This window comes from Mandrillus leucophaeus, unplaced genomic scaffold (genome assembly GCF_000951045.1).
Source record: "Mandrillus leucophaeus isolate KB7577 unplaced genomic scaffold, Mleu.le_1.0 Scaffold39, whole genome shotgun sequence".
NCBI classification, from domain to species: Eukaryota; Metazoa; Chordata; class Mammalia; order Primates; family Cercopithecidae; genus Mandrillus; species Mandrillus leucophaeus.
This window is the reverse complement of record NW_012104142.1, coordinates 1,228,888-1,252,969: the sequence shown is the minus strand read 5'-3', so window position 1 is coordinate 1,252,969 and position 24,082 is coordinate 1,228,888. Positions and strand designations below refer to the sequence as shown.

The following is a 24,082-nucleotide window of genomic DNA, read 5'->3' as shown; positions in this document are numbered from 1 at the left end:
ATGTCTCTTAGCAAAAGCAGTTTCACTGCATTTGTGATCTTGCAGTGAGCCCTTGGACCGGGCTGTGTCTTCTTAGCAGGTGGTCACGATGGGTTTGTCTTCCTCGACTGTCGTAGGTTTAGAGCGGGGTGGTTTGATGGCAGGAGATGAAGACCGTTTGACTATATACAAATGTACAGGATCCTGTGAGTCATCTGGAGTCCTCAAACCCATTCACATGTGTGTTGTTTTAAATAGGGATGCCTTTTATTTCTGCCATGCCCTGGGAAGGGCAGGAGGGTTGGGCAACTGGTTAACCTGGCTGTGAAAAATTTCTAAGTACCCACTGAGCCTCACATCACATCTGGATCACCATGTGGGTGTATTAGTTATGACTTTTGCCGCATCCAGTCATACACATGTGCCCTTGACCCTAATGGGGCCGCGATGGACCTGTACAATTTGTTTGCAGCCCCGGACATACTGCTCCTCCCCATGTAATGAGGCTGCTGTTCCTACTTTACAATAAGCACCAAGGGAGGAGAGAGATGAGGTTATCAAGTGAAGATCAGGAGTGTACTTTAACCCACAAGCCTTGTGGGCCAGATACTATGAATGGGAGAAAATACTAAATTTGCTCTAAAGTATTTTCTTTAACCCACCAGGGCCGAGGAAAGATGCTGTTATGAATTTAAAGTCAGAATCCCAAAATTTAAAGTCAAATCACCAGAATGGCCTGGTAACCCTGGCGACCCAGCGTCTCCATCTTAAAATAGTCTCGGGGAAAATTTCCCTCCAAATGTTTGTTTATTCAAGATCTTTCTTTCCTTTGAATGTCCCCTGCCCTTCATTTCTGCCTTCCCCTGGCCTGTCTGTCCTGCCTTCGGTGAGAGTTGTCATTTGTGTTCTGATCATATCCCACTCCCTGAGGTGCATGGAGGTGAGAACAGGGGCATGTTCACCTTTGTTCTCCACACAATGTCCATCTGGCCCTGTGGACACCTGAGGTCATTGGTGAATGGCTGCAGCTACAAGGCACCAGGAGGGACTGAGCTGTTGCCAGAGCTTGGCCTGGAAGGGCTGGAGGATGACGTGGGTATTGGGTCATTGTTACTGTGACCACCTGCTGTTTTGCCAGGTTGACATCTGCTGTCACAGCCTAATGACTACCAGGGCCCTTCTTACTTGCAAAATGTCCTGGATAGAACAAGAAAATATGGTCATTCTGTTCATTGAAGCAGCAGGCAGCAAGGTGGTTTGAGTGTCATGACAAAGGGAGATGTAAGGTGGTTAATTTCCAGTCACTGTCCCTTCAACAATTTTCCTAAAGGAAGAGGGCTTACTTCAGACCCTCCTGAAACTACATAGACTGCTGCCTCCATCCGTGTCAGTTTAGTACTGGCTGGGGCACCTCTGGGCACCGGACTAGATGTGTGAGGCTCCTGGTTCTGAGGACCAGCCCAGGCGCCCAGCATGGCCACCCTTTCTCGCTCCCGGGCTTCTCTCCTCCGCTGTGTTGCAATTCCGTCCTTTCTAAGACAAACACTCCTTGCTTTTCCAGCTTGGTACATTCGTCCGCTTATGACACTGGAAAGAGCCCAGGAAGTAACAGGGTTGATGGTGGCGGCACCGAAGGAAATTGAAGGAACTCTGTTGAGAAGAGGTGGGAGAGGTGACAGCTGCCTAGCCTGCCTTGGGAGGAGGCTTTCCAAGTCAGAGCAGGATGGTGCTGACATCCCCTTCTGCAGAGAGGTTGCTCACAGAACCACAATTCTTCATGAGCAAGAGGAGTCTGAGAGCCCTCAAAATTGCAGCAACAGCGGAGGGCCCTGGCTAGGGCTGCAGCAGACACCTCAGCAGGCCCCGAGAGCTGGAGGTGTGCGGATGCGGGGGCCTTGGCTTTCCTGGCTGAGCTCTAGCCCTAGGAGAGGACAGAGGCCCATCCATGCACTCCTGAGGTCACAACACACTCTGATCATTCCCTCAAACCAGGTATCCCCTGGAAGGATTCGGCCGGCAACCCTCCGTCCGGGGCAGCTTCTCCACCTCCCTCCTTCAAGGCAAGGCGCTTTCCCCAAGGCTCTGGGCTTGCTGGCTTCACTTCTTGGCGACTAACCAAGGACTCTGGCCCTTGAGGAGGTATAGAGAAGGGGCATTTGAGAAGGAAGCTCTCTGGTGATCAGCGCGTCCGGGGGTGCCTCCCTGACCAGGACATCCCCTGCCCCCAGCCACTGGCTGCCAGACTCCCAGACCCTCTTCAGAGTTGGGAGGTGCTCTCTCTACCCTCTTCCTTCCATCACCATCCCACTTGTCCTCCCCTACCTGAGAAGCGAACATGGCCCAGGCTCGAGCTCACTGGAAGGTTCTATCGAGGAAAGGAGCTTGAGCCCAGGGTGGGGACTGCCTGCATGCAGGACCAGCTCCTCTGTCTCTGCTTTGTAACACCCCTCCCAGCTGACTCGGTCCTCTGCTCATTCTATCCACACTGGCCATCGCAGGAGCTTCTGTCCTCAGCAATCCTGCCCTAGCTGGCTGCACCCCTCACTTGGCACACTCGTCCCTGATGGGTGTGCCCCTGGTGGTTCTGGTGAAGCTCCTGGAGGGTGGATGAGTGTGCTCTTTGGTGTGCTCTGGCGAAACTCCTGGAGGAGCTGGGTCTTACAGTCCTAGGGGCCTCTTCCCTCTCCTTCCCAGCCTGGCAGGAAGCACAGTGTCTGCACACAGCAGCTGCTTCACGAAGCTGGCTGATAACTCAGCAGGTGGTAGATATGTATGAGCCCCCATCGATGGCTGGATTGTAGGGGAAACACTGAGCTAGGTCCCTCCTGAGCCTGGGTGTAAGAAAGTTCCTGCCCTTTAAGAGTTCACTATCAAAAATGGAAGAGCCCCTTTGCACACTCTCACATAAAGTGGAGGAAGAAAAGAACACTGAGTTCCAGACAGTTGCAGGGAGGAGAGACCCCACCAACTGAGGAGCCCAGAACTGTCTTTCCAGGGTCATGGGATCTGAGCTGGGCCGTGAAAGGAGGCAGATAAGAAGCAATGGCATCTGCAGGTAAGGGCCTGGCTCGGGCAAGCGTGTGGAGGGACAGCAGAGTGTGTGCGCAGGGCGAGTGGCAGGCCTTGGAAAGTTGGTGGGCCCGCTAGGGTGCAGGGGGTGCAGGGGGCCGTGGCTCTCTACCTCTCTCTGAGTCTCCTTCCACAGGTGCTTGGCTATTCTCAGAGATGAACTTTTCTAGCAGACAGAGGTCACTTTGCATATGAACTGCACCGAATTCTGCCTGAGTGGCTAAGACATGGCTCCCCTCCCTGCACCATCCTCCTGCTTCCTTCACCGCAGTGAGGGGCACCCTGCTTCAGCGACCCCTTGGGAGTTCTGCTCCTTTGAGAGGTGAACAGCTGCTCCTGCCCTTGCTTGCCTTCTCTGCTCCACATCTTGGTGTGGTGTCCTCTTTTCTGAATACTCACAGGGAGCCTGCTCTTTTTTTTTTGAAATGATGTGGAGTCTTGGGTGCTCGACGTCTCAAGCTGGCTGACAATGTGTCCAAGTCCAGGGCAAGAGGAGAGACATGCTGGGGGAGTGTGTGGGGTGGTGCGTGGGAGGGACACAGAGGGCCTGAAAGGAGGGAGGTGGGTGGGCCTCCCCATGCCAGTGCAGTGTCCCTGAACGTTTGTGGGGCCTTGGGGATTCCCGCGTGTGTCAGGTGGCCAGTGCTGTTTTGCTTTCTCTCTGATACATCCTCAGTGTTGAGACCAATGTGAGAAACAAGCCCTACAGCTGTTCTTGCCCCAAGGCGAGCTGACCCCACTCACCCTACTCCTGGATGGCACAGGCCTACTCCGAGTTTTGTTATTCGGGGTTACAAAGCACACACATGCCACACACAGTTTTGCAAAACCAATGCCATGCATAATACTGTCACAGCCAAATAACCCTAGGTGGTGGGGGGCACGGAGTACTCCAGCCTCCACAATCCTCCCAGGAGGTGACCTGCCTGTGGGGCCAGAGGGCCTCAGGGTGTCGGAGCTGGAAAGTTTTATGGAGGTCACCCATGTCCAACTTCTTCACTTGACGCTTGGGGAAACTGAGACCTGGAGTAAGGTGCCCAAGGCAACACAGCAAGGTAATGGTAGAGAAAGAACTAGAAGCTGAGTCTCTGAACTTGTTGGCCAGTGCCCTCCTCCTCTTGTGGGCTAATGGCAACCCTCCCCAGCTCCATCCTATCCCATTCTGCCAGGTGAAGGCAGGGCTGGGGAAGAGAGGCCAGCATTGGGTGGGGCTGAGATGCAGCGGGGTGGACATGTGTGGAAGGAGCCGCCTCTTCCCTCAGCAAACTGTGGCTTCCCTTGGCCCACATAACCACAACTACATAAATCTCAGCCTTGGGGAGAGGCACCATTTGGGCCCAGATGACCCGGTCACACTGTCACCCATGGGGTACTGGCTCATTCTTTGCAGGTATCCAGGTGGACAATGCTGGGCATGTGTCCTGCTGTGCCAGAGCACAGAGCCACAGGCACTGGAATGAGAGAGGAACCACGGGACACAAACGGCCTTAAGACCCAGTGCCTTACAATTTACAAAGAACTTTCACCAACATGCTCAGTGGGCAGGGCTGGGCGCACCTCTGGCTCCCTGGGCAGGCAGTTTTCACCAGGAGGTGCTGCACGTCCCCCAAAACAGAGAGCATGTCTTTCTCCTCTGTGAGCCCTCTGTGGCCCCTGTCCATAAGGCTGGCCTTTCCCTGGTCCCTCCTGCAACGTACCTGCATCTCCCATTCCATCACTGGATTGTTCCTTCTTGCCTGGTTGTCCTGGTCTGCTGGGCGTTAGTATGGACTCCCAGCTATGTGCAAACCCTTTGACCACGTGTCTTTTTACTTCTCATCTCCCTGTACTGCATTTGACACACAGCCAAGATTCAAGTGGAGAGGCTTGGGGGCAGAGGCCTGAAGTCAGGAGCCCGGGGTGCAGACCAGTGATAGGGTGGGGTCCTGGCTGAGTACTATGGCGGCAACAACCGTGTGGGGGGACAATGTGTTTACACACGCAGGGCTAAACCTCAGCAGGCTGCAACCCACTGGGCAGCGCAGTGTAGGCTCTGAAACCAGGCCGAGCCTTTTTTTTTTTTTTTCCTGTGACCACTAGGTAGCCTGAAGTGATGTGTGTGACCCTGCCTCAGTTATGGCCAGGACCTTCTCCATCCCCTGGGCTTCCCAGCCACGGCTGTCTCCTCTCTACTTGTTTTCCTTGACTCTGACTTTTAAACTTCTCTTTACACACATTTCTATTTTATTACATAGATTCTTGTGATTTTTAATCCTTTGTGGCAGTAGCTGAAGTGTCATAAGTAAATGAATAACCTCAGGACTGTAACAAAAGAGGTTTCTTTGCCCATTTACCCAGGATATTCAGCTAACACCGAATCTCCCCTTTCCAGGTTCCAGTGAATGTTCTGCTCTATTCTGAGATCATCAGTGAGCTGTGATTTCCCTGGCCAGAGCCTGAAAGGGAATCAGGGAGGGGATTAGAAGAATGGGGTCATACCCTGATTGCTCGGGACCTCGCCTGGGAGGGGAGGAGTGTGGCCTGGAGATGGGGACACCTGCAGTGAGGGTGACTGTGAATTCTAAGGGGCAGAGGATGTGGGCTGGGCTGCATTATGACTTTTGGGAGCCCTGGGCAGTTTTGTCTTCCTCCATTAAAAAAATATAAAAAATTCTATTTTACAATTATGTTGGTAGAAAGACAAAAAACAATCCTGGCTGGATTCATTGTTATATATTCACTTTTTTTTTTCTACATTTAAAAAGGTTAAGAATTAAAATATTTTTGTGGCCTCTAAAAGTACTCCGTGGCTGCTGGAGAAGTTGTCCCTGGGCTACAGGGCCATGAGAATCTGGCCCAGGGCAAGAAGCATCCCTGGGTTCACATGAGCCCTCCTTGTGTCCACAGAGATCAACTCTTGTTCACTACTGCATGGCTTCACTTTTCTTTTTTCTTTCCTTCTTCTTCTTCTTCTTCTTTTTTTTTTCTTTTAAGGCAGGGTCTCACTCTGTTGCCCAGGCTGGAGTGCAGTGGTGCGATCATAGCTCACTGCAGCCTCAGACTCCTGGGCTCAAGCAAACTTCCCACCTCAGCCTCCGGAGTAGCTGAGACTACAGGCAAGTGCCACCACACTCAGCTAAATTTTGAAAAATGTTTTTGTAGAGATGAGGGTCTCACTATGTTGCCCAGACTCGCTTCACTTTTCAAATGAGGAACTTGGCCAAGACTTAGAGGAGGAAGTTGTCCAAGTTTTAAGCTAACCTAGTGACGTTTAGAGTAAGAGTGTCAGTATAGGCGTTTTGGGTCTGAGCTGCATGTGATTTCATTACCATGAATGCTTGTGAGTGTGACCTCATCCCCACACATGGCAGGGGCTGTCTAATGACTGTGAAGCCCACTAAGTTAGAGTTTTGTGTGACAGCATGTGGACAGAGTCTGAGGTTAAATTTCCCCTTGCGTTGTCTAGGAAGAAAGGATGTATAAAGAAAATGCAAAATGTAAACCAGATGGGGATGTATGTAAACTACTGGAGGAATTTGTTGTTTTCAGGCTTTTAGAAGCATGAATTTATGTTGTCAAACAGTTAACAACAAACCTGTATGCTACACCGTAGGTAAGACTTAACTAGTCACTAAAACTAGTTTCCTGAGACCTTTTCTAAGCAATGCACTAAATATGGAAAGCAATACAACATTATTTCTTAAAAAAATAAAAACAACTTCAGATTGGCCCAGCCCAAGCCCCGATCTAGGCATGTTTTCTGAATGCCCTTTGCTGGAGTGCAACATCAGATGAGGCAAAGCTCCTTCAAATGCTAGTTGTGAGTGAACCCACAAACTCATATCAAGTCAACAGCCATGATTAGCAATAGCTGGTACTAGGGACTGTCGCTCAAAACAAAACAAAGCAAAACAAAGCAAAACAAACAAGCAAAAACCTACCATAACCCAACAGCAACAGCAAATGGCTCCTTTGAAACTCTGGGGGCCCTTAGCACAACTGAACCTAAATGCTCACACAGCAAGCACTGTGATAAACTTGGGATCTGTAACAACATACATTGCTCAATAAAGTCCCCCTCCCTCCCTTTGTTGAACTTCACATTTCAAAACCTTACTCCATACTTCTGAGAACCCCTACTTCTGGGAATTTCTGCTTTCACAGGAGAGAATGTATTTAATATAATGATTAATCAGGATCATGAATTGCCATGTTTCATTTTTTTTAAATAATGAAAATGCATAAGGGTTTAAAATACTCTTCGACACACCTAGCTTAGCAAATATCATGGACCTCTACATTTATGTGAATTCACACATGAGCTAGCCAGCACCTCAGTTCTGGCTGGCCCCCTTTGGCACCAGGACACAATAATTTATTAAGCTTCAATACTTAATAAGTGTGCACAAATATCATGCAGACATTACGACCATACTCACAAACAAAAAGTGTATTAGAGACACAGGTTTATACAAAACATCTTGTAAACAAAAGGGAAAAGGGAAGAGGTTGATATTTTCTGTACAAAATATGCAGGTTTTTCTTTCTTTTTTAATAATCTGTAAGATGCATCATCCTTCTGGCATTTTCAAAAAGTGAAAACTGTATAAAAATAAATATTCTATGTACAAACACACACACAGGCCAATCCAAGGTTAGAGGCATCACTGCAAAACAAAAACAAAACGATGTTCTGTTAGTTTCAGTGGGTCTGCAGAGGTTTATTTCCTTTGTGGGAAGGGAGGGAAATCTTGTCCTAGGTTGGGTGGGACTTCTGGACAGGGGAACTGTGGGAACCCTGAGCCCCTAGGTGGAAGAAACTGGTGGCTACCTTAGCTCCCTGAAGGGAGGAAACCAAGTTCACCTCTCTGTGAATCCCCTTTGTGGTCACTAGAGGGCACTCTCTTTCTCTGCTGCCTTTGGAGGCCTGATTGTTGTAACCCCTGCCTTGTCCCAGATTGGACTTAAAGTGTAAATAAGTAGTCTTGAAGCTCTCTGGTTGCTTCTCCAAGACATTGCAGCTCTTGGTAGTGGCTGTTCTTCCCTTGCTAATCTCAACCATTTCTATCTCCTAACGATTGGCAGCAACCCTAAAAAGGAAATTTTTTTTAGGGGGCAAGGGTCCAGAGGTCTTATGACACCTCTGACCTGCTTTTGTGGTGCTTTAACTAGGTCTAGGTGGAGCTTGGCAGGAGGACGAGGCCAGGCTCCAGGGACGGATTCTGGGGAGGCATCTCTCTTGCATGTTGAGCTCTTCCTTCTTGGGTTAGGGGGCGCTTCAGGTATCCGGGCAAGTAGGTGGTCAGCGTTGGCCTGGGGTCTTGTTGATTTCAGCACTTTTACCCAACCCAGTGCACTAATGAGATTCTGGCATCTTAGTACAGGGGAGTTTGTTCATCTCATTGTAAGTGTGACTCTGCTGTCACTGGAATAGCACTGGATTCGTTGAGCACAGATTCTTGAACAGGTTGGAGTCTCCAACCCTTTATGAGGATGAACCTTGAGACAATGGTGGTGGGGGTTGGTGAGAAGACTTGGAGTGAGAGGCAGGGTGGAGGGAGACGGTATGGGGCAGCATAGCGACTGCCACCGTTGCTGGGGACCAAGGTGGGGCTTCTGGATTAGTTAGCAAGCAGATGGCCCCTGTCAGCCTGGGAAGCCCTGTGCTCTGGGGAGCCATAGTTGAATGGGGTGATCACAGGCAAGGGCACAGTCCTGTGATGTCAGACTGCTCTAATGATGGCAAATGCTAAGGCCAGTGTGAATCAATGAAAACTCATTGTCGGTAGGAACTCGGGGAGCCCAGGAGAGATTGGGCTGCAGGTCACAGTGTTGTGGCATGAAACTCTGCCAGCTTAAATGCAAGGGGAGTGGTAAAGTGGTGAGTAGCACAGTCCCTATGAACTTACAGTGTAGCTGCATGTGACTGTAGCCAATGGGAAGCTCACAGTGGCATGTGAATTCAGAGTGTAAGCAACTGAGATGTCCTACATCTAAGACATGTCATCATGTGGCATAAACGACCTCAGAGGAACTCTGTGAGTGATGGTCTGGAATTCCTTGGGGAATTTCCTTGGGGGAAAGACACTATGTACATTGAACACACAAAGCATAAAGAGGTCACCTGTGTGGCTGCATGGACATCCTGCGTAGGGTTTGCTGATGTTCTATGAAGCATTTTTAAATGTTCTTTAACAGCATGCAGTGTATGGGATGTTTAATGGGCACCCTGCCTTTGAGACAGTGACTTTTTGACCTGTGTCTTGCTGCCTCATCTGTAGCAAGGCAGAATGGAAATTGTGGAAGCTTTATGGCACTATTGAGAATGGAGCCCCAATGCAAACCTATGGGAAGCCTTACCTTGTTCCAGCAGCCTTGGACTGGCAAGCCATCTTCGCCCTGCAAGGAGAAAGGAAGGCAGAGGGCTCAGACTCCCTGCAGTGGTCCACCAAGCGGGCCGGACCGGGGTAACGAGGGCCACACACATTTTGGCAGCTGATCAGGATGTGGTCCACCCACTCTTGTCTATTTCTTTGCTCTACTCCAGGTCAGAACCCCAGAAGGAGGTGGAAACAAATCCGTCTGTTTTCCTATTGGCTAAGGTCACATGCAGCTACAGTGCAAGGCCAATAGGGGCTGTCCTCTCCTGTGGGACGAGCAAGCAGAGATGTCCTTGTGTGTCATGAAGGAACAGTCTCTGCTGTGGCCCTGTGGAGTGCTGGCTGCTCACAGGCAAGCCACTCAGCACAAGGGAGCCTCAGTTTCCTCCTCCATAAAACCTTGGCAAGGGCAGTTGCTTGAAGTGACCTCTAAGGGCCTTCCCAGGCTTCTCATTCTCTTATTTTTCTCTCTTCCTAAGCATAGGGAGGAGGACATGTGGACAGTCCTTCTTTGATGATCAATCCTGGGGTGGGGTGAGGGGCATGAAGGGACAGGCAACCTCATGAGTATTGCAGCACGGCTCTGAGATGCCTTTGGCAAGAAGACAAGTGTTCCTGGCGAAGCCTTAGACCTTGCTGGGAATTTGGGGGTGAAGTGCAGTAGCAACATGGGAATCAACTGCACACTGTCAGTCTCCTTTGTTGGTAGCAACCATGCAGCCCCTTTAGCCTCAAGATGTTCGTGTTCTGCCCTTGGTGATACAAACCTTCCTGAGTTTTCTTGGGCCCTCATCTCCTCTCCTTGCTGGCATACCCTGTGGGGAATCTAGAAATCTAGAGACCAGGTGGGGAAGGCGAGGCTGGGCCAAGGGCAAAGATCTAGTTTTCAGCCCAAGTCTGCTAGACAGGCAGGGCAGACAAGGAGATGGACACGGGGCTTCAGGAGACCAGAGCAAGTGCTCAGTCCTGAGGCTGCTTGTGGAATGAGAGTCCTCTGCTGTCCCGGTCTAATGACATCCACCCACGCCAGGGGCTGAAACCTCTCATCACCTGGCATTGGGCAGGGATTGGTCCCAATATGGAGGGCCTAGGAAGTCTGGTTATCTTGTAGTAAAAGTCATGAGTAGTAGCTACCGCTGCCCCCCAAGTCCATCATAACACAGAGGAGGAGGCAGAGTGAGAAACAACAAGGGGAAGACACTTCCCCAGTAAACTTAATAGAAAAATGACACATTGATATGGGATGTATAATCAGGGTGACCTTCATTTTTCCCCTCTGGGTTGGGGAGGGGATTGCAAGGGGAGGTGGTGCATTCCACAGTTTCAGGGTGACCCTGTGCCCTTCCCCAGCCTGCCACAGTGCGGTATGACACACATCATGTGGATGCTGGGAGGGAGAGGAGCCTCTGCGGGCCAGAGCGGCATTCCCATTGGTGTGTGGATGGTGGCAGCGGGGTATGGAGGGCAGGGCAGGCAGAGAATGAAAAGTAATGTATGGTGAGAAACAGAGAGGCCAAGGCAGCTGCTGGCAGAACTAAAGGTGCCCAGATTGCGGGGGGCGGGGGGGGGGATTGTGGCCGAGGGAAGACCTGGCCGGTGCTCAAGGGAGCCTCTGTGGGCCAGAGCGGCATTCCCATTGTTGTGTGGATGGTGGAAGGTCCCAATTGAGAAAGGTGGCTGTGCAGGCTGCAAGAGCGGGGTTTGGCAGGACCAGCAGGGACAGGAAGCATGCTACCGCCTGCTTACTCTGCACTCTCCTTCTGTTGCCTATGCTCCTCCTAAAAAGTCCCTACTGCCCTTCAAGGGGCTCTACGGCCCCCTGGCAGGGTCACACAGCATAATTTCTTATATCTTTTCCTCTTTTGTTCAAAGAGAATTCCTGCGTGACCCCAGGGCGGGGATGTGAGGCCCCAAATTCTCTTATTACTGGTATGATAGAATAGCTCTTGAACTCCAAACCTATTGGGGAAATTTGGGGAGAGCAGTAACCCCTTGAGCCTTGGAGTGAAGTGTTCCCTTCAGCTTCTTTTGCAGTGAGAGGATGGAGGCCTAGACTGTCCATGCCTAGAGAGGGACCAGGCAGGCAGGAATAAACTGTTACCACTTCGCCTGGGACGTGCTTGGAAGACGAGCCCTTAGCTGTCTCCCTGCCTCCTCCTTAACTGCACTCTCGACCTTTCCATCTCTCCCAGACTCTTCAGTAAGCCATCCGACCATGAAAGAAAGGGACAAGGAAGGGTCTGGTAATGTCTTTGGAGATTTAAGCAAGAAGGACAAACCCTTTAGGATCCAAAAACCTAATCCTGGACCATCCCCTAGTTCTGATGATGTCACCTGGGCAGTGACACACGACCCAACCTGGAAGAACAGGCAGGTGGCCCCTCCTCCACCTCACTTCTAGCGCTTCTCAATCTATGCTGTAATCATGCCATTCTGTCCCCCAAATCATGCGATGGAGGGGGCAGGGGACACAGGGCTGACTCAGGCATCTCATTCACATGTTTTGCTACGTGTTCAGCCTGTGCGTTCTGAACTAACTGCACTGCCTGAAGGAAAAGAAGTAAGTCATGGTTCTGAGAACCAGTCCCAGAGAATCCACTTTCCTAGCTGGTCTCTGGTGGCAGTTTCTAGAATCAGCTTGGAGATGAGTATCAGAGGCAGCAAAGCCAACTTCAGGGTGGGAGGTCTGGCTCGCATCAGGTGGATGTGCTTTAGAAGTAGCTGCAGCAGGAAGCCAGGAAACATCCTGGTAAACTTTGCATGCAAAAGGGTGGCATGGCTGGGAGACCCCGGAGTACTAGCCAAGGCGGGGTGACCCTGGGCATTTACAGAGTGAAGAAGCGAGAAGTGGATACTGGAGGGGATGGAGGAGGAGTGTGGAGGGTGGCTGGGGAGGCACGCAGTATGAATCACACACGTGGGGAAGCCCAAATCGGCCATGCAGGCAAGCAAGGGCAATGCCATACCAATGGGCATGGGGCATCCAGTCCGTCCAGCCCTGGTAACCCCGGCTCCCCTTTCTCTCCTTTAAAACCTCGGTGTCCCTGTTCACAAAACCAACCACGATGATTATTCAGGTCTAGGCTGGCCCGCTCCAACCATGGAGTGGAGAGGCCCAGTCCTACCCTGGCCAGGATGCAGGACCCTTGAGGCATCTACAAACAGCGGCTAAATCCCAGGAGATCCCCCACCTCCCAAATCCAGCTTTTGTGCTCTCTTTGTGCTCTGGAGAGTTCAGCTTTGCACACGTACAACCTGCCCCCTCTCCATTGATTCCACTCTCTTTATGGACTCACTTAGTGTAAACACAGACAAACTTCAACTTTAGTGCATCATAATTTTTTAGAACCTTCAAATGGATTGAAAGGCACTTGAGAAACCCAGCAGATGTGCCTCATCATTAATTGTTGGCTGTTTTGAGAAGGCTTCCCATGGGGTGTCTGACTACCGACTCTGGTCTGCAGCTTTAAAGGTTTTAGCTGGATGGCTGGTGAGTGTTGGTAGCTTGTGCATTAGAAGCCCCTCATCTGGCTTTGTTCTGCCCAGTTTTGACATCAGTGGCCCTGAGGAGACGCTAACTCTGGTGTCCTGCATCCTGACCAAGTGAGGATTCAGACAGCTTGAACTGCTGGCCCACAGAGATGGCCATGAAACGAAGAAGGCAAATCCGTGGCTCACAAATGCTACACTGGCTTCCAAAGCCATCCTGGAGCTAAGAGCTGAGGCCTTCCCTGAAAATCCCTTTCCTAGTGGTTTCTTCACTTCCACACATCAATTGCTCTGCATCTTCAAAGGAAAAGGATTCAAAGGCAAGGGATTTAGCCAGAATTACTTGCAGCTGTGGTTATAAAGCAATTCCAACAGTGGGCAGAATTTCACTGGTCAAATGAACAGATTTTGGTAGCATCAGTGTAGACATTTGGTTCTCATCTTAGTTTATTTGCCTTCTTTGTTTCCAACTTGCAAACCTCAAGGACAAAAACCAGAACAATGCAAGTGATAAACAAAAACATACCAACGGGCAGGGGGCATCTAATCCAGGCGCTCCTTGGTCTCCCTTATCCCCTTTAGGCCCTCTAGAGCCTTTCTTCCCCCTCTCCCCCTGTAAATAATGGTTTAGTCCGGGAAAAAAAAAACATCAAAACTTTAGGATCATTCATGTGTTAAGGTTAGAGACAGAAAAAGATAAATAAAGTTAAAAAGGAAAAAAGAGACTTTAAATTAGGATATTCTCCCCCATAGGATTTGGAGTGAACACTCACCTCCTCCCCACCCCGCAGGAACCTGAGAATTTGGCTAAGGTGGGTGGGAGGGGAAGGGAGGACAGGCAGAGGGCTCAGAGCTGCAGGTGGAGGGAACCACAGATGGAAGATTTGTGTGGCCAGTTTTGCTAATACTAAGCCCAGGGTGGGTCTGTGCTGAACACAGTGGCTAGGGACCAACTTCCTTCTCTCTGAGGGTCTATTTTTGAAAGGCTTTGGGGTGACAACTTTTTCCCCCCCAATTATTGTTTATCCCTTTGACATTCCATTAGGAGGCAAGGTGATTTTGCTTGGAGCCATGGGATGTGTGTCAACATAGCGTGTATGAGTGTATGCACATATGTACTTGGGCATGTGTGTGTATATGTATGTATGAGTATATGGGTATGTGCTTGTGTGTATGTGTGTGTGTGCACGTTTGAGTGTGTGTGGGTATGTGCTTGTGCACATGTGTGTATATGTATGTATGAGTATATGGGTATGTGCTTGTGTATATGTGTGTGCACGTTTGAGTGTGTGTGGGTATGTGCTTGTGCACATGTGTGTATATGTATGTATGAGTATATGGGTATGTGCTTGTGTATATGTGTGTGCACGTTTGAGTGTGTGTGGGTATGTGCTTGTGCACATGTGTGTGTATATGTATGTATGAGTATATGGGTATGTGCTTGTGTATATGTGTGTGTGCACACACGTTTGAGTGTGTGGGTATGTGCTTGTGCACGTGTGTATATGTATGTATGAGTATATATGTATGTGCTTGTATATATGTGTTTGTGTGCACGTTTGAGTGTGTCTGGGTATTTGCTTGTGCACGTGTGTGTATATGTATGTATGTATGAGTAGACAGGTATGTGCTTGTGTATATGTGTATGTACGCACATTTGAGTATTTGTGGGTATGTGCTTGTGCACGTGTGTGTATATGTATGTATGAGTATACAGGTATGTGCTTGTGTATATGTGTGTGCGCGTGCATGTTTGAGTGTGTCTGGGTATGTGCTTGTGCACATGTGTGTATATGTATGTATGAGTATACGGGTATGTGCTTGTGTATATGTTTGTGTGCACGTTTGAGTGTGTGTGGGTATGTGCTTGTGGACGTGTGTGTATACGTATGTATGAGTATACGGGTATGTGCTTGTGTATATGTGTGTGTGCGCACGTTTGAGTGTGTCTGGGTATGTGCTTGGGCACATGAACACATGTGTGTGCCTGTACGCATGTGTGTCCATGTGCACATATGTATGTGTGTGTCCAGAGCTCACGGATGGCCCCTGGGTCTCAGCTGGGTTCTCCTGTTCTATGTGTGTCTCTGCTTCATCCTGGTCTGAAGTCAGACGGTTATTTGTATATGAATATGTTGGTTTAAGGAATTCATTTGTTTCTGAAAAGCTACAGTAAACATCATTTTTCTAAATTGAATCCTGTATTGTATGTGTCAGAGTCTATTTAAAGAAGGGCTGTGGGGAATTCTTTTTAAAAGGGAAGCATCACCTCTGTAATGAATTTACATTTGCATTTTTATATGTGTGTTTCCTAAAAAGGGGGCCCAGTATGCCCCTAGGGAGTCTTCCTGGGACCTCCCCTCCTCTATGGAAGGGGGATTATCTAATGCTTGGGGACTTCAACAATGTCGCTCCAGGGTGACATTGAAGACTGGGCAGCATATTAGAACAAAGGCTTGAAGTCAGAGTTGGTTCTGACAGTTAGCTGTGTGACTTTGTGAATCTACTTCTTTGAGCCTTAGTTTCTTTACCTGTAAAATGGATACAGTAATACCTGCCTCAAAAATTTGTTGTGAGGCTGGGCATTGTGGCTCATGTCTGTAATCCCAGCACTTTGGGAAGCCAAGGCAGGAGGATCACTTGATGCCAGGAGTTTGAGGCCAGCCTGGACAACAAAGCAAGACCTCATTTTTGCAAAGAATAAAAAAATTAGTCAGTTGTGGTGGCATGTCCCTGTAGGCCTAGTTACTCAGGAGTATGAGGCAGGAAGATCACTTGAGCCAAGGACAGGAGTTCGAGGCAGCAGTAAACCATGATTGCACCACTACACTCCAGCCTGGGCAACAGAGCAAGACTCTGTCTGAAAAAAAATGTTGTGAGGTCTTTGTGCACATTAAATGCTTTATAATGGCATATAGTATGTGCAAAGTAAATGACAGCTGCTTCATAATGATAATAATGGTTATGATTTCTTTTTAGCCAGTGTAGGAGCCAAAGGTTGGGGTCAGAGGTTGTCATGTGCAGTGTTCCTGCAGTGGAAGGCTGCAGGGTAGATGTTCATTAGAGGAAGGCAGAGGATAAGAATATTTTTGGCTGGGCGAGGTGGCTCATGTCTGTAATCCCAGCACTTTGAGAGGCCGAGGCAGGCAGATCACCAGAGGTCAGGAGTTCGAGACTAGCCTGGCCAACGCGGCGAAACCCTATCTCTACTGAAAATACAAAAATTAGCTAGGTGTGGTGGCACAAGCCTGTAATCCCAGCCACTTGGGAGGCTGAGGCAGGAGAATTGCTTGAACCCGGGAGGCAGAGGTTGCAGTGAGTCGAGATTGTGCCACTGCACTCCAGCCTGGGTGACAGAGCGAGACTCTGTCTCAAGCAAACAAGCAAACAAAATAATATTTTTGATGTTTCTCCAGATCTTCAGAAATTATTCAAATTTCTCTATTTCGGAGGTTGTCTGCAATTGCCAGTGCATTATTCTAAATGAATGTTCTGAAAATGCAAATCGTTACTTAGAAAATGACATGTGTTTAAATATGTATGCACATATTGGGTATATTCCCATCGGCCTGAAGTTTTGTCTGCCAGCAAGAACATCATGGCACAAATCATCCCCAAATGGTAGACCAGCAAAACCACTAGCTCTCTGGGTGTGGAAGCCCCCTGGCAAACTCTCTCAGGAGGGTGGCCCCTCATTCTCTGGGTCATGAGCAATTTCCTAATGAAGAAAGTCGGCAAATCTGCCAGAGTGGGGGATCCCAGGTCCAGGATACCCCGGGTGTAACAGAGGGTTGGCGCGTTCCAGACTTTCACAACAGGTAACGGACACTATGGGACATTGTGTTCTAAGAATCTGCACAATTGCCCCAAATCCGGTGTCCTTTGAGGCTATTAGAGTAGTAACGTCACCTGCATTCTCCCTGCCTGCCACCCCCAGACAGTGACACAAAAGAGACCCATTGCAAAGAGGGAACCCTAGCTGGTAAGGAATAAAGGGGCAAATAAAGTCAAGGGGCAAAGGCTTCTTAAAAACATAAGTAAATGTCTAACAGTGGACTTTGGAGGAGATAAACTGAAAGCTGGTGAGGGGGAGGGGAAAGGATGAAGGACGTGGGATTATTATAATGGAATGAACATATCTGGGGGGTGAAGGAGTAAAGGAAGAGGCCAAAAGAGATAGTGGAGGAGGAAGAGGTGAGGAGACAAGACGGACTTAGGAAGTGAGACGTACGCACACACATGCACACGCACACACATGCACACACACACACATGCACACACACACACGCACACACACACACAAACATGCATGCACCCCCCCCACCCTCCAAAGTTGGGCATCTCAGATTGCAGAAGCAGCCTCACTGCATGCACACAGACCTTTTCAGCTGGCTGGTTTGCAGGCAGCTCCACAGTAACACCCAATTTTCCTGAATGATTTTATTGCCAGATTCATGCCACCCTTTATCCTTTGACTGATTTCTTAGCCTAAAGGTGGCTCCTGGGCCAAATTCACAGAGCTACTTAGGGGAAAGGGGAAGCACCCTTAGTGACAAGGTCAGGATATTCTTTCCACTGGCTTGTGTGTCCTTAGAAAGCTCCTGGTCTAGGGCTCTGGGCCTTTGCCCATCATGACAAGGACTTTCCTTCCATGAACAGGAAAGAGGTTCTGAGGCCATCCTTTGGTGGGACATGGAGAAGCATACTTTTAAGGTTGTATCTTGGTTCACTGTAAGATAAAACAAATCTCAGGGCCACGCGTGGTGGTTCATGTCTGTAATTCCAGCACTTTGGGAGGCCGAGGCAGGCGGATCACTTGAGGTCAGGAGTTCGAAACCAGCCTGGCCAACATGGTGAAACCCCGTCTCTACTAAAATCCAAAAAAAAAAAAATTAGCCAGGTGTGGTGGTGCACACCTGTACTCCCAGCTACTCAGGAGGCTAAGGCAGGGGAATCGCTCGAACCTGGGGGGCGGAGGTTGCAGTGAGCCGAGATCGCGCCACTGCACTCCAGCCTGGTGAAAGAGCAAGACTCCATCTCAAGGAAAAAGAAAAAAAGGTCAGAATGGGGAGGCAAGACTGAGAGGGGACTCTTTCAGGACATTCGGGCATCCTGAGAGCCAAATCCCTAGAATGAAGAGAACAAGCTGCCCTGGAGTTGGAAGCCTGCTCTTTGGGAATAAGTCAATTGGCTCTTCATGGTGTGCTCGAAAGAAAGGTGCATGCCACCTCACTGTTTTCTGAACTTGACTTTTACTAAGTGACACATTCCTAATTTGTAAAGGGGCTGGAGGAAAGTGTGTCACACATCAGGAAGGGGAGGGGGAATAGACATACTTTCCCACTGATTCCTGGGGCCTCCACGGATGACTCGATAACCTCAGCTGCTGCAGCATCAGAGCCGCCAGCCCCCTCCCTCCCTCTGTGTGTGACAAGGGTACTTGTCCTGCCTCCACCTGTAGAGCAACATGGTCACCGTCCCTCGAAGGGCCAATTTTGCAGCCTTCAGATGGCTCAGTGTCTCCAGCCAACTGAAAAAGTCTGAAGAAGGAGGTTTAGAAAATACGAATTGAATTTAATAAAGAAAACTAGAACACGTCAGAAAGACATTTGAAAGGAAGTTAGGACGCCAGTGAAGAGGTGGAATGATCAAAGATTTTAGAAGCCTAAATCCTTTGATGTCACACTAAGGAAAGTCCTTCACAGTGTGCCTTAGAGCATCTGGAAGCAGGTCTGTTTATTCTGGCGGTTTCCAGACCTGGTCTTGCCATGGGCAGGGGTGGCGTTGCTGCTCCCTCTTGTTTATAGAAGATGAGGGACAAACTGAGTTGCTTTTGACCAGCTGCCAGTGGAGAGCACTTAGGAAAATGGGAGTGCTCAGTAAATAGATCTTGAATTGAAGAGAATGGAATTCACTCGTCAGATGAGCATAGGCATTTGCGCACTTTCTGTGCATGAACATGGTGTCAGTGTGCAAAGATCAGCCAAAAGACCTGGGTTCTGGAGACCGTGTGCTCTGCCTCTAACTCTCCATGGGAACCCAGAACACATAATCATCGTCTGGGCCTTGTTTCTCCATCTGTTCCTTCTCCTCTAAGCGCCTGGGATTTTAGGACCCGCTAGAAGACATACTTGGCTTGTAGGGGGTGTGCCCCCAACTCCAGGAAGCCCCACGATGCGGCAGCAGATGAGACCCTCCAGAGGGGAACCCAAAGGCCATCTCTTGGTCAAATGTAGTGAAATTCTCCCTGCTGGGCCCAAATGCTGAAGGTCGTGGCAGGTGCCATAGCCCATTACGTGGCTGTGGGTGCCATGGGCATTTGGTAAGTGTGTCCTGGCGACGATGGCAGAAACCAAAGGGACAGCAAGAGTCTGAGAAGGCACATGTCCTTTCAGAGCCCTGCCGACTCTTTCCAAGAGAAATAGTGGCTGTAATATTTTTAAAAAGGGTTGGCTGCTTCCAACAGCTGTCTGCTTGTTCTTGGAGCTGGAATTTATTTTCTCTCTCACCAGTGGCCCGGAATGCCTGGCAAAACCAAGTTTCAGAAGGCGAGGACAAGGTAGCAATGGATCTAAAGTGATCATATAGGGGCCCACGATCAGGGCAACCTAGAAAGAGCTGGACACATGGCTCTTGTTGCTGGATAGCAATGCTAAGCTGTGGCTGCCGTGGGATTCAGTCTCTCCTTGCTGTGTGGAAAAATACGTGCTTCCATGTGAGGATCAGGCCCTGGGCTCCATACATGCCACGGGTTAAGGCCCTGCTTGTAAAGCCTTTCAATTTAGCATGACTTATCAGGAAAAACTGTTTGCTATGTTGGTCAGGAATCACCGATTGATCATTCCACCCCAGCATGAAGACATTAGTAACCAGAGTGCGAGTGCAGGGGCTCAGACTCACCCGGTTTCCCTTGTCCCCGGGTGGTCCATGTAAACCCTGCAAGAGATCGGAGGAACAAAGGCATGTTAATGAGGACACACAGGCCGGCTGTACAGTGCTTTCTTCCAGGTTCATCAAACTCCCGATGCCTCACTCACCGGAGACAGGTTTAATTATTCCCATTATACAGAAAGGGGACAGAGAAGCAAATTGCTCAGAAAACTTGACCTAGAGGCAAATGATGAGTTCTGGGCAAAGCCAAGAACACACTTCAGGCCAGGTGCGGTGGCTCACGCCTATAATCCCAGCACTTTGGGAGGCTGAGGCAGGAGGATCACAAGGTCAAGAGATTGAAACCATTCTGACCAACAAGGTGAAAGCCTGTCTCTACGAAAAATACAAAAAAAATTAGCTGGGCGTGGTGGTGGGCACCTGTAGTCTGAGCTACTCTGGAGGCTGAGGCAAGAGAATCGCTTGAACCTGGGAGGCAGAGTTTGCAGTGAACTGAGATCATGCCACTGCACTCCAGCCTGGCGACAGAGTGAGACTCTATCTCAAAAAAAAAAGAGAGAACACAGTTCTGGTTTTCTTGCCTCTCCAGCCCAGGTCCTGGACTGTGACTGGGTTCTCCCGAGGTCACTACCTCAGGTGAGGGGTCAGTTCTGAGGATGCACTTGCGGGGGGCCAGGAACGCTCTTGGCAGAGGGGAGTTCCCAAGGCATTCCTGCCAGGCTCTTGCTAGACCCTCTTTTCAAGGTGCAAAATGCTCTTCATTCTATAGCTAGGGGAATTTAGCATGAGGCAAGCCTGGCCCAGATGTGCGTACCTGGCCAACACACACAGCCTCCAGTGGATGGGAAACTAAGGTATGGGCTCTTGCAGGCAGACACCCAACTTCTGTAACACAGTGGTAGGAAAGCATGCTGCGATGGAAAGCCAGGTGTCCCCTGCAAGGCCCAGCTCCCCTGGGAAGCTGCTCCGCTCATGAAGCCTCTCCTATCACAGGGGTCTGGATTTGATTCTGCCCTTCCTGAGGGCAGGGGCCGTGGCACACTCATTACTGAGGCCAGGCTGCACTTAACACAGTGGGAGGGGCTCACATTCCATTACAGGGTCCACGTGGCAGAGCCCTGGTCCTCTCACAGCACAGTGCCCAGCAGGGCATGCTAGCCCATCACCAGTTGCCTCTTGGCAGCTTCCTCTGTCATGGAAATGAGAGTTCTCCCTCGGCCCTGGATTTGTGCTGCTCCAGGCCCTGGGTGTTTGTTTTTTTTGGTCTGTGTGTTTGCTTTTTTGAGGTGGAGTCTTGGTCGTTCACCCAGGCTGGAGTGCAGTGGTGCGATCTTGGCTTACTGCAACCTCCAGCTCCTGGGTTCAAGCGATTCTCCTGCCTCAGCCTTCCGAGTAGCTGGGATTACAGGCGTGCACCACCACACCTGGCTAATTTTTGTATTTTTAGTAGAGACGGGGTTTCACCATGTTGGCCAGGATGGTCTCTATCTCCTGACCTTGTGATCCGCCTGCCTCAGCCCCCAAAGAGCTAGGATTACAGGCATGAGCCACTGCGCCCAACCGCCCCTGGGTGTTTCTAATGGGGGCAGGGGTGGGAGGAGAGGAACCTCTGATCCCAAGAGACTCACAGGAAGCCCAGCTGCTCCCGTTGGTCCTGTCATCCCAGGGTCTCCTTTGCTGCCCTGAAACGGGAGAAAGAAACGCATGAATCCTCCCAGACGTGGTAACAATCTTTCTTGCCATTTTCTACTTTGGTATGAAACACAAGAAACCTCTCCAGTCCCCTCAAGAGCCCTCCAGGAAGCAAGGGCTGTGGGAAAGGTGGGGCGCTGCTGATGCGAACACTGCCTTGGGGAGGGGGCTCAGAAGCCCCCCTCACTCTCCCTGCAGCACAGCCTATCCCCTAAGGCCCCCCAGAATGACCAGTGGGGTCCTGGGCCTGGCTGGCCTGAGGCAGAAGCAGGGGAGAAGAAAGCCGAGCAGGAAGGCAGGGGAAGAGAAAGGGAAGAGAAAGAGAGCTTTGCTTCTTCTCCGGAGCCTCAAGGGTCACCCCTCAGAGCAGCCTCCTGATTTCCCCAAGCTAGTGGTCACGGAGAAGCTTGCGCCCTCTGCAGAAGCTCCTGCCCTCCCCACCTGAGACACAGCCAGCAAGATGGGCAGATGGGGAGTGCAGGGAACTGCCCATGCAGGCAGAGAACTCGACGGATGTCCACGCATGGACCTCTGAGCCCTGAGTGTGTAGAACCCAGGGGCTGGCTGGGAAGAGCTGATATAGAAAGACATACAACTCCCCTGCCTCCACTCAGCCGACGCCTTCCACCCTCATCCTCGGGCATGCCCATTTCAGCAGGACAGGCCTGGAACTGCAAGTCCTATGACATGGCCAATGTCCCTCGACAGCGACCATGGGAGCCTGGCCTATGGCTCTGGCCTCCTGACTTCTTGCTGTCCTCCAGGAATGATCTAAACACCACCTGGCCCTCTGTTCCATGCTGTTTCTCTAAATCATTACAAAGTTGAGGCATGTCCAGTGACAATGGCACCCAGGGCCTTGCCAGACTGAACCTGAGATGGACACAAGGTGGCTAGAAGCCAAAGTGGAGGAAGTTCTCCAATTCCTTTTTTTTCTTTTCCTCTTTTTTCTTTTTCTTTTTCTTTTTTTTAAAATAGAGATAGGACCTTGCTCTGTCTCCTAGGCCGGAGTGCAGTAATACAATAATGGTTCACTGCAGCCTCCACTTCCTGGGCTCAACTGATCCTCCTGCCTCAGCCTCCTAAGTAGCTAGGACTAGAGGTGCGCACCATCATGCCTGGCTAATTAAAAAAAAATTTTATAGAGTCAGGGTCTCACTATGTTGTCCAGGCTGCTTTCAGACTCCTGAGCTCAAGTGATCCTCCCACCCTGGCCTCCCAGAGTGTTGGGATCACCGGTGTGAGCCAACATGCCCGGCCTCTCCACCTCCTTTATCCCTCCAAGTCTAATTGACTCATAACTACACAACCAGCCCCCCTGTCCCAGGCTGCTGTGAGGATGACAGAAGAAGAGATGTAAGAAGGAAGGCATGAGGGCTGAGACCCCTGGTGTTGGGTCCCAGACCTGCCCCTCCCTACTGGCCGCCTGGGCCCCTGGCTCACTGCCCCTCCCTCCTGGCCGCCTGGGCCCCTGTGGTTCACTAACACTCACCCTCTCGCCCTTTGGTCCTGCTGGGCCTGGAACTCCAATTGGTCCTGGAGTACCCTGGGGAGGGGAAAGAAAGCAGAGGTGAGGGTCCCCACATGCTGGGGAGCCCTGGGTGCCCCACCCGATGCCTGGAGATGAGCAAGGTCCAAGGCCCAGTTTTCAGGGTTGGCGAGGCCAGGCTCGTTCAGGGCAGTCATTCGACTGGGCCTTGATCCTCTTTGGGTTCAGGGGCTGTTGGGGAGAGAGCACTTCCCCATGCCTCAGAGCCAGATTCGTGGACTGAAACCCTTTTGCTTCACAACCAAGCTTGCCAAGGCTGAAAACGGTGGGAGAATGGTTGCTTAGTTTTGCTCCCAGAAGCACTTGGGAGGGAGTGGACCCATCCCGGGGCAGGGGCCGGGGTCTGGCACCCTCTTTGCTGTTGCAGCTCCACATGCAGCGGGAGGGTCTTCATGCCACAGAGACGGATGCGGACGCACACACAGGGGCAGACGATAGAGGGTGGTTCAGCCAACGCCCACCCCACCCACCCACCGCAGACCCACAGCCCTGGCCTCAGCCTCTGGCCGGGGCCTTCTCGCCCCACTCGCAGGCCTGCGGAACTGGCTGGATTGGGGGTGAATTAGGATGCCTCAATGTCTGCACCGACACTGGCCTGGCAGGGGGGTGTGTCATGAGCTCTGCCAGCCCGGGGCTGGGGGCGCTGGAGTCATTGGAGCACGTGGCTTAGGCATGGAGCATCAGGGCTTGCTCTGGCCTCATCCAACATCTTCCCAGGTACCCAATTCACAGCCTGGCCAGACCAAGTCTTTAGTTCAGCATCTCCTATTGGCCTCAGATGAGGACAGGAGGAATGGGTTGGGCTGTGGGCAGTTTCCGGTGCTCTGAATGCATCTGCGAATGGTGGGGCATGACTTACTTCACAGGAGACAAAGAGGGGAGTAAGACGACCTCAGGGCCCCCTTTCCAACCACAAGGGAGGAAGGAAGGCTGTAGGCATCCATAATGGCACAGCAGAAAGTAAAAGGAGGCCGGGCGCGGTGGCTCATGCCTGTAATCCCAGCACTTTGGGAGGCTGAGATGGGCGGATCACCTGAGGTCAGGAGTTCAAGAC

At 50.6% G+C, this 24,082-nt stretch overlaps 1 protein-coding gene across 6 annotated transcripts in view; it reads right to left on the bottom strand.

The window, feature by feature from the left end:
• Positions 1-7,228: 7,228 nt before the first annotated feature.
• COL13A1 (collagen, type XIII, alpha 1) overlaps positions 7,229-24,082 on the bottom strand; it is a 162,938-nt gene continuing 146,084 nt past the window's right edge. For 5 of the 6 annotated variants that reach the window (XM_011991036.1, XM_011991037.1, XM_011991039.1 and 2 more), the window contains 6 exons: positions 22,972-23,025; positions 21,416-21,469; positions 19,797-19,832; positions 13,423-13,509; positions 9,388-9,426; positions 7,229-7,694 (listed from right to left, as the gene is read on the bottom strand). In XM_011991036.1, the coding sequence (XP_011846426.1) occupies positions 7,692-7,694; positions 9,388-9,426; positions 13,423-13,509; positions 19,797-19,832; positions 21,416-21,469; positions 22,972-23,025 (273 nt within the window). In that variant the 3' untranslated portion in view covers positions 7,229-7,691. The remainder of the gene's footprint in view (positions 7,695-9,387; positions 9,427-13,422; positions 13,510-19,796; positions 19,833-21,415; positions 21,470-22,971; positions 23,026-24,082) is intronic. The other variant, XM_011991041.1, reaches the window with a different exon arrangement.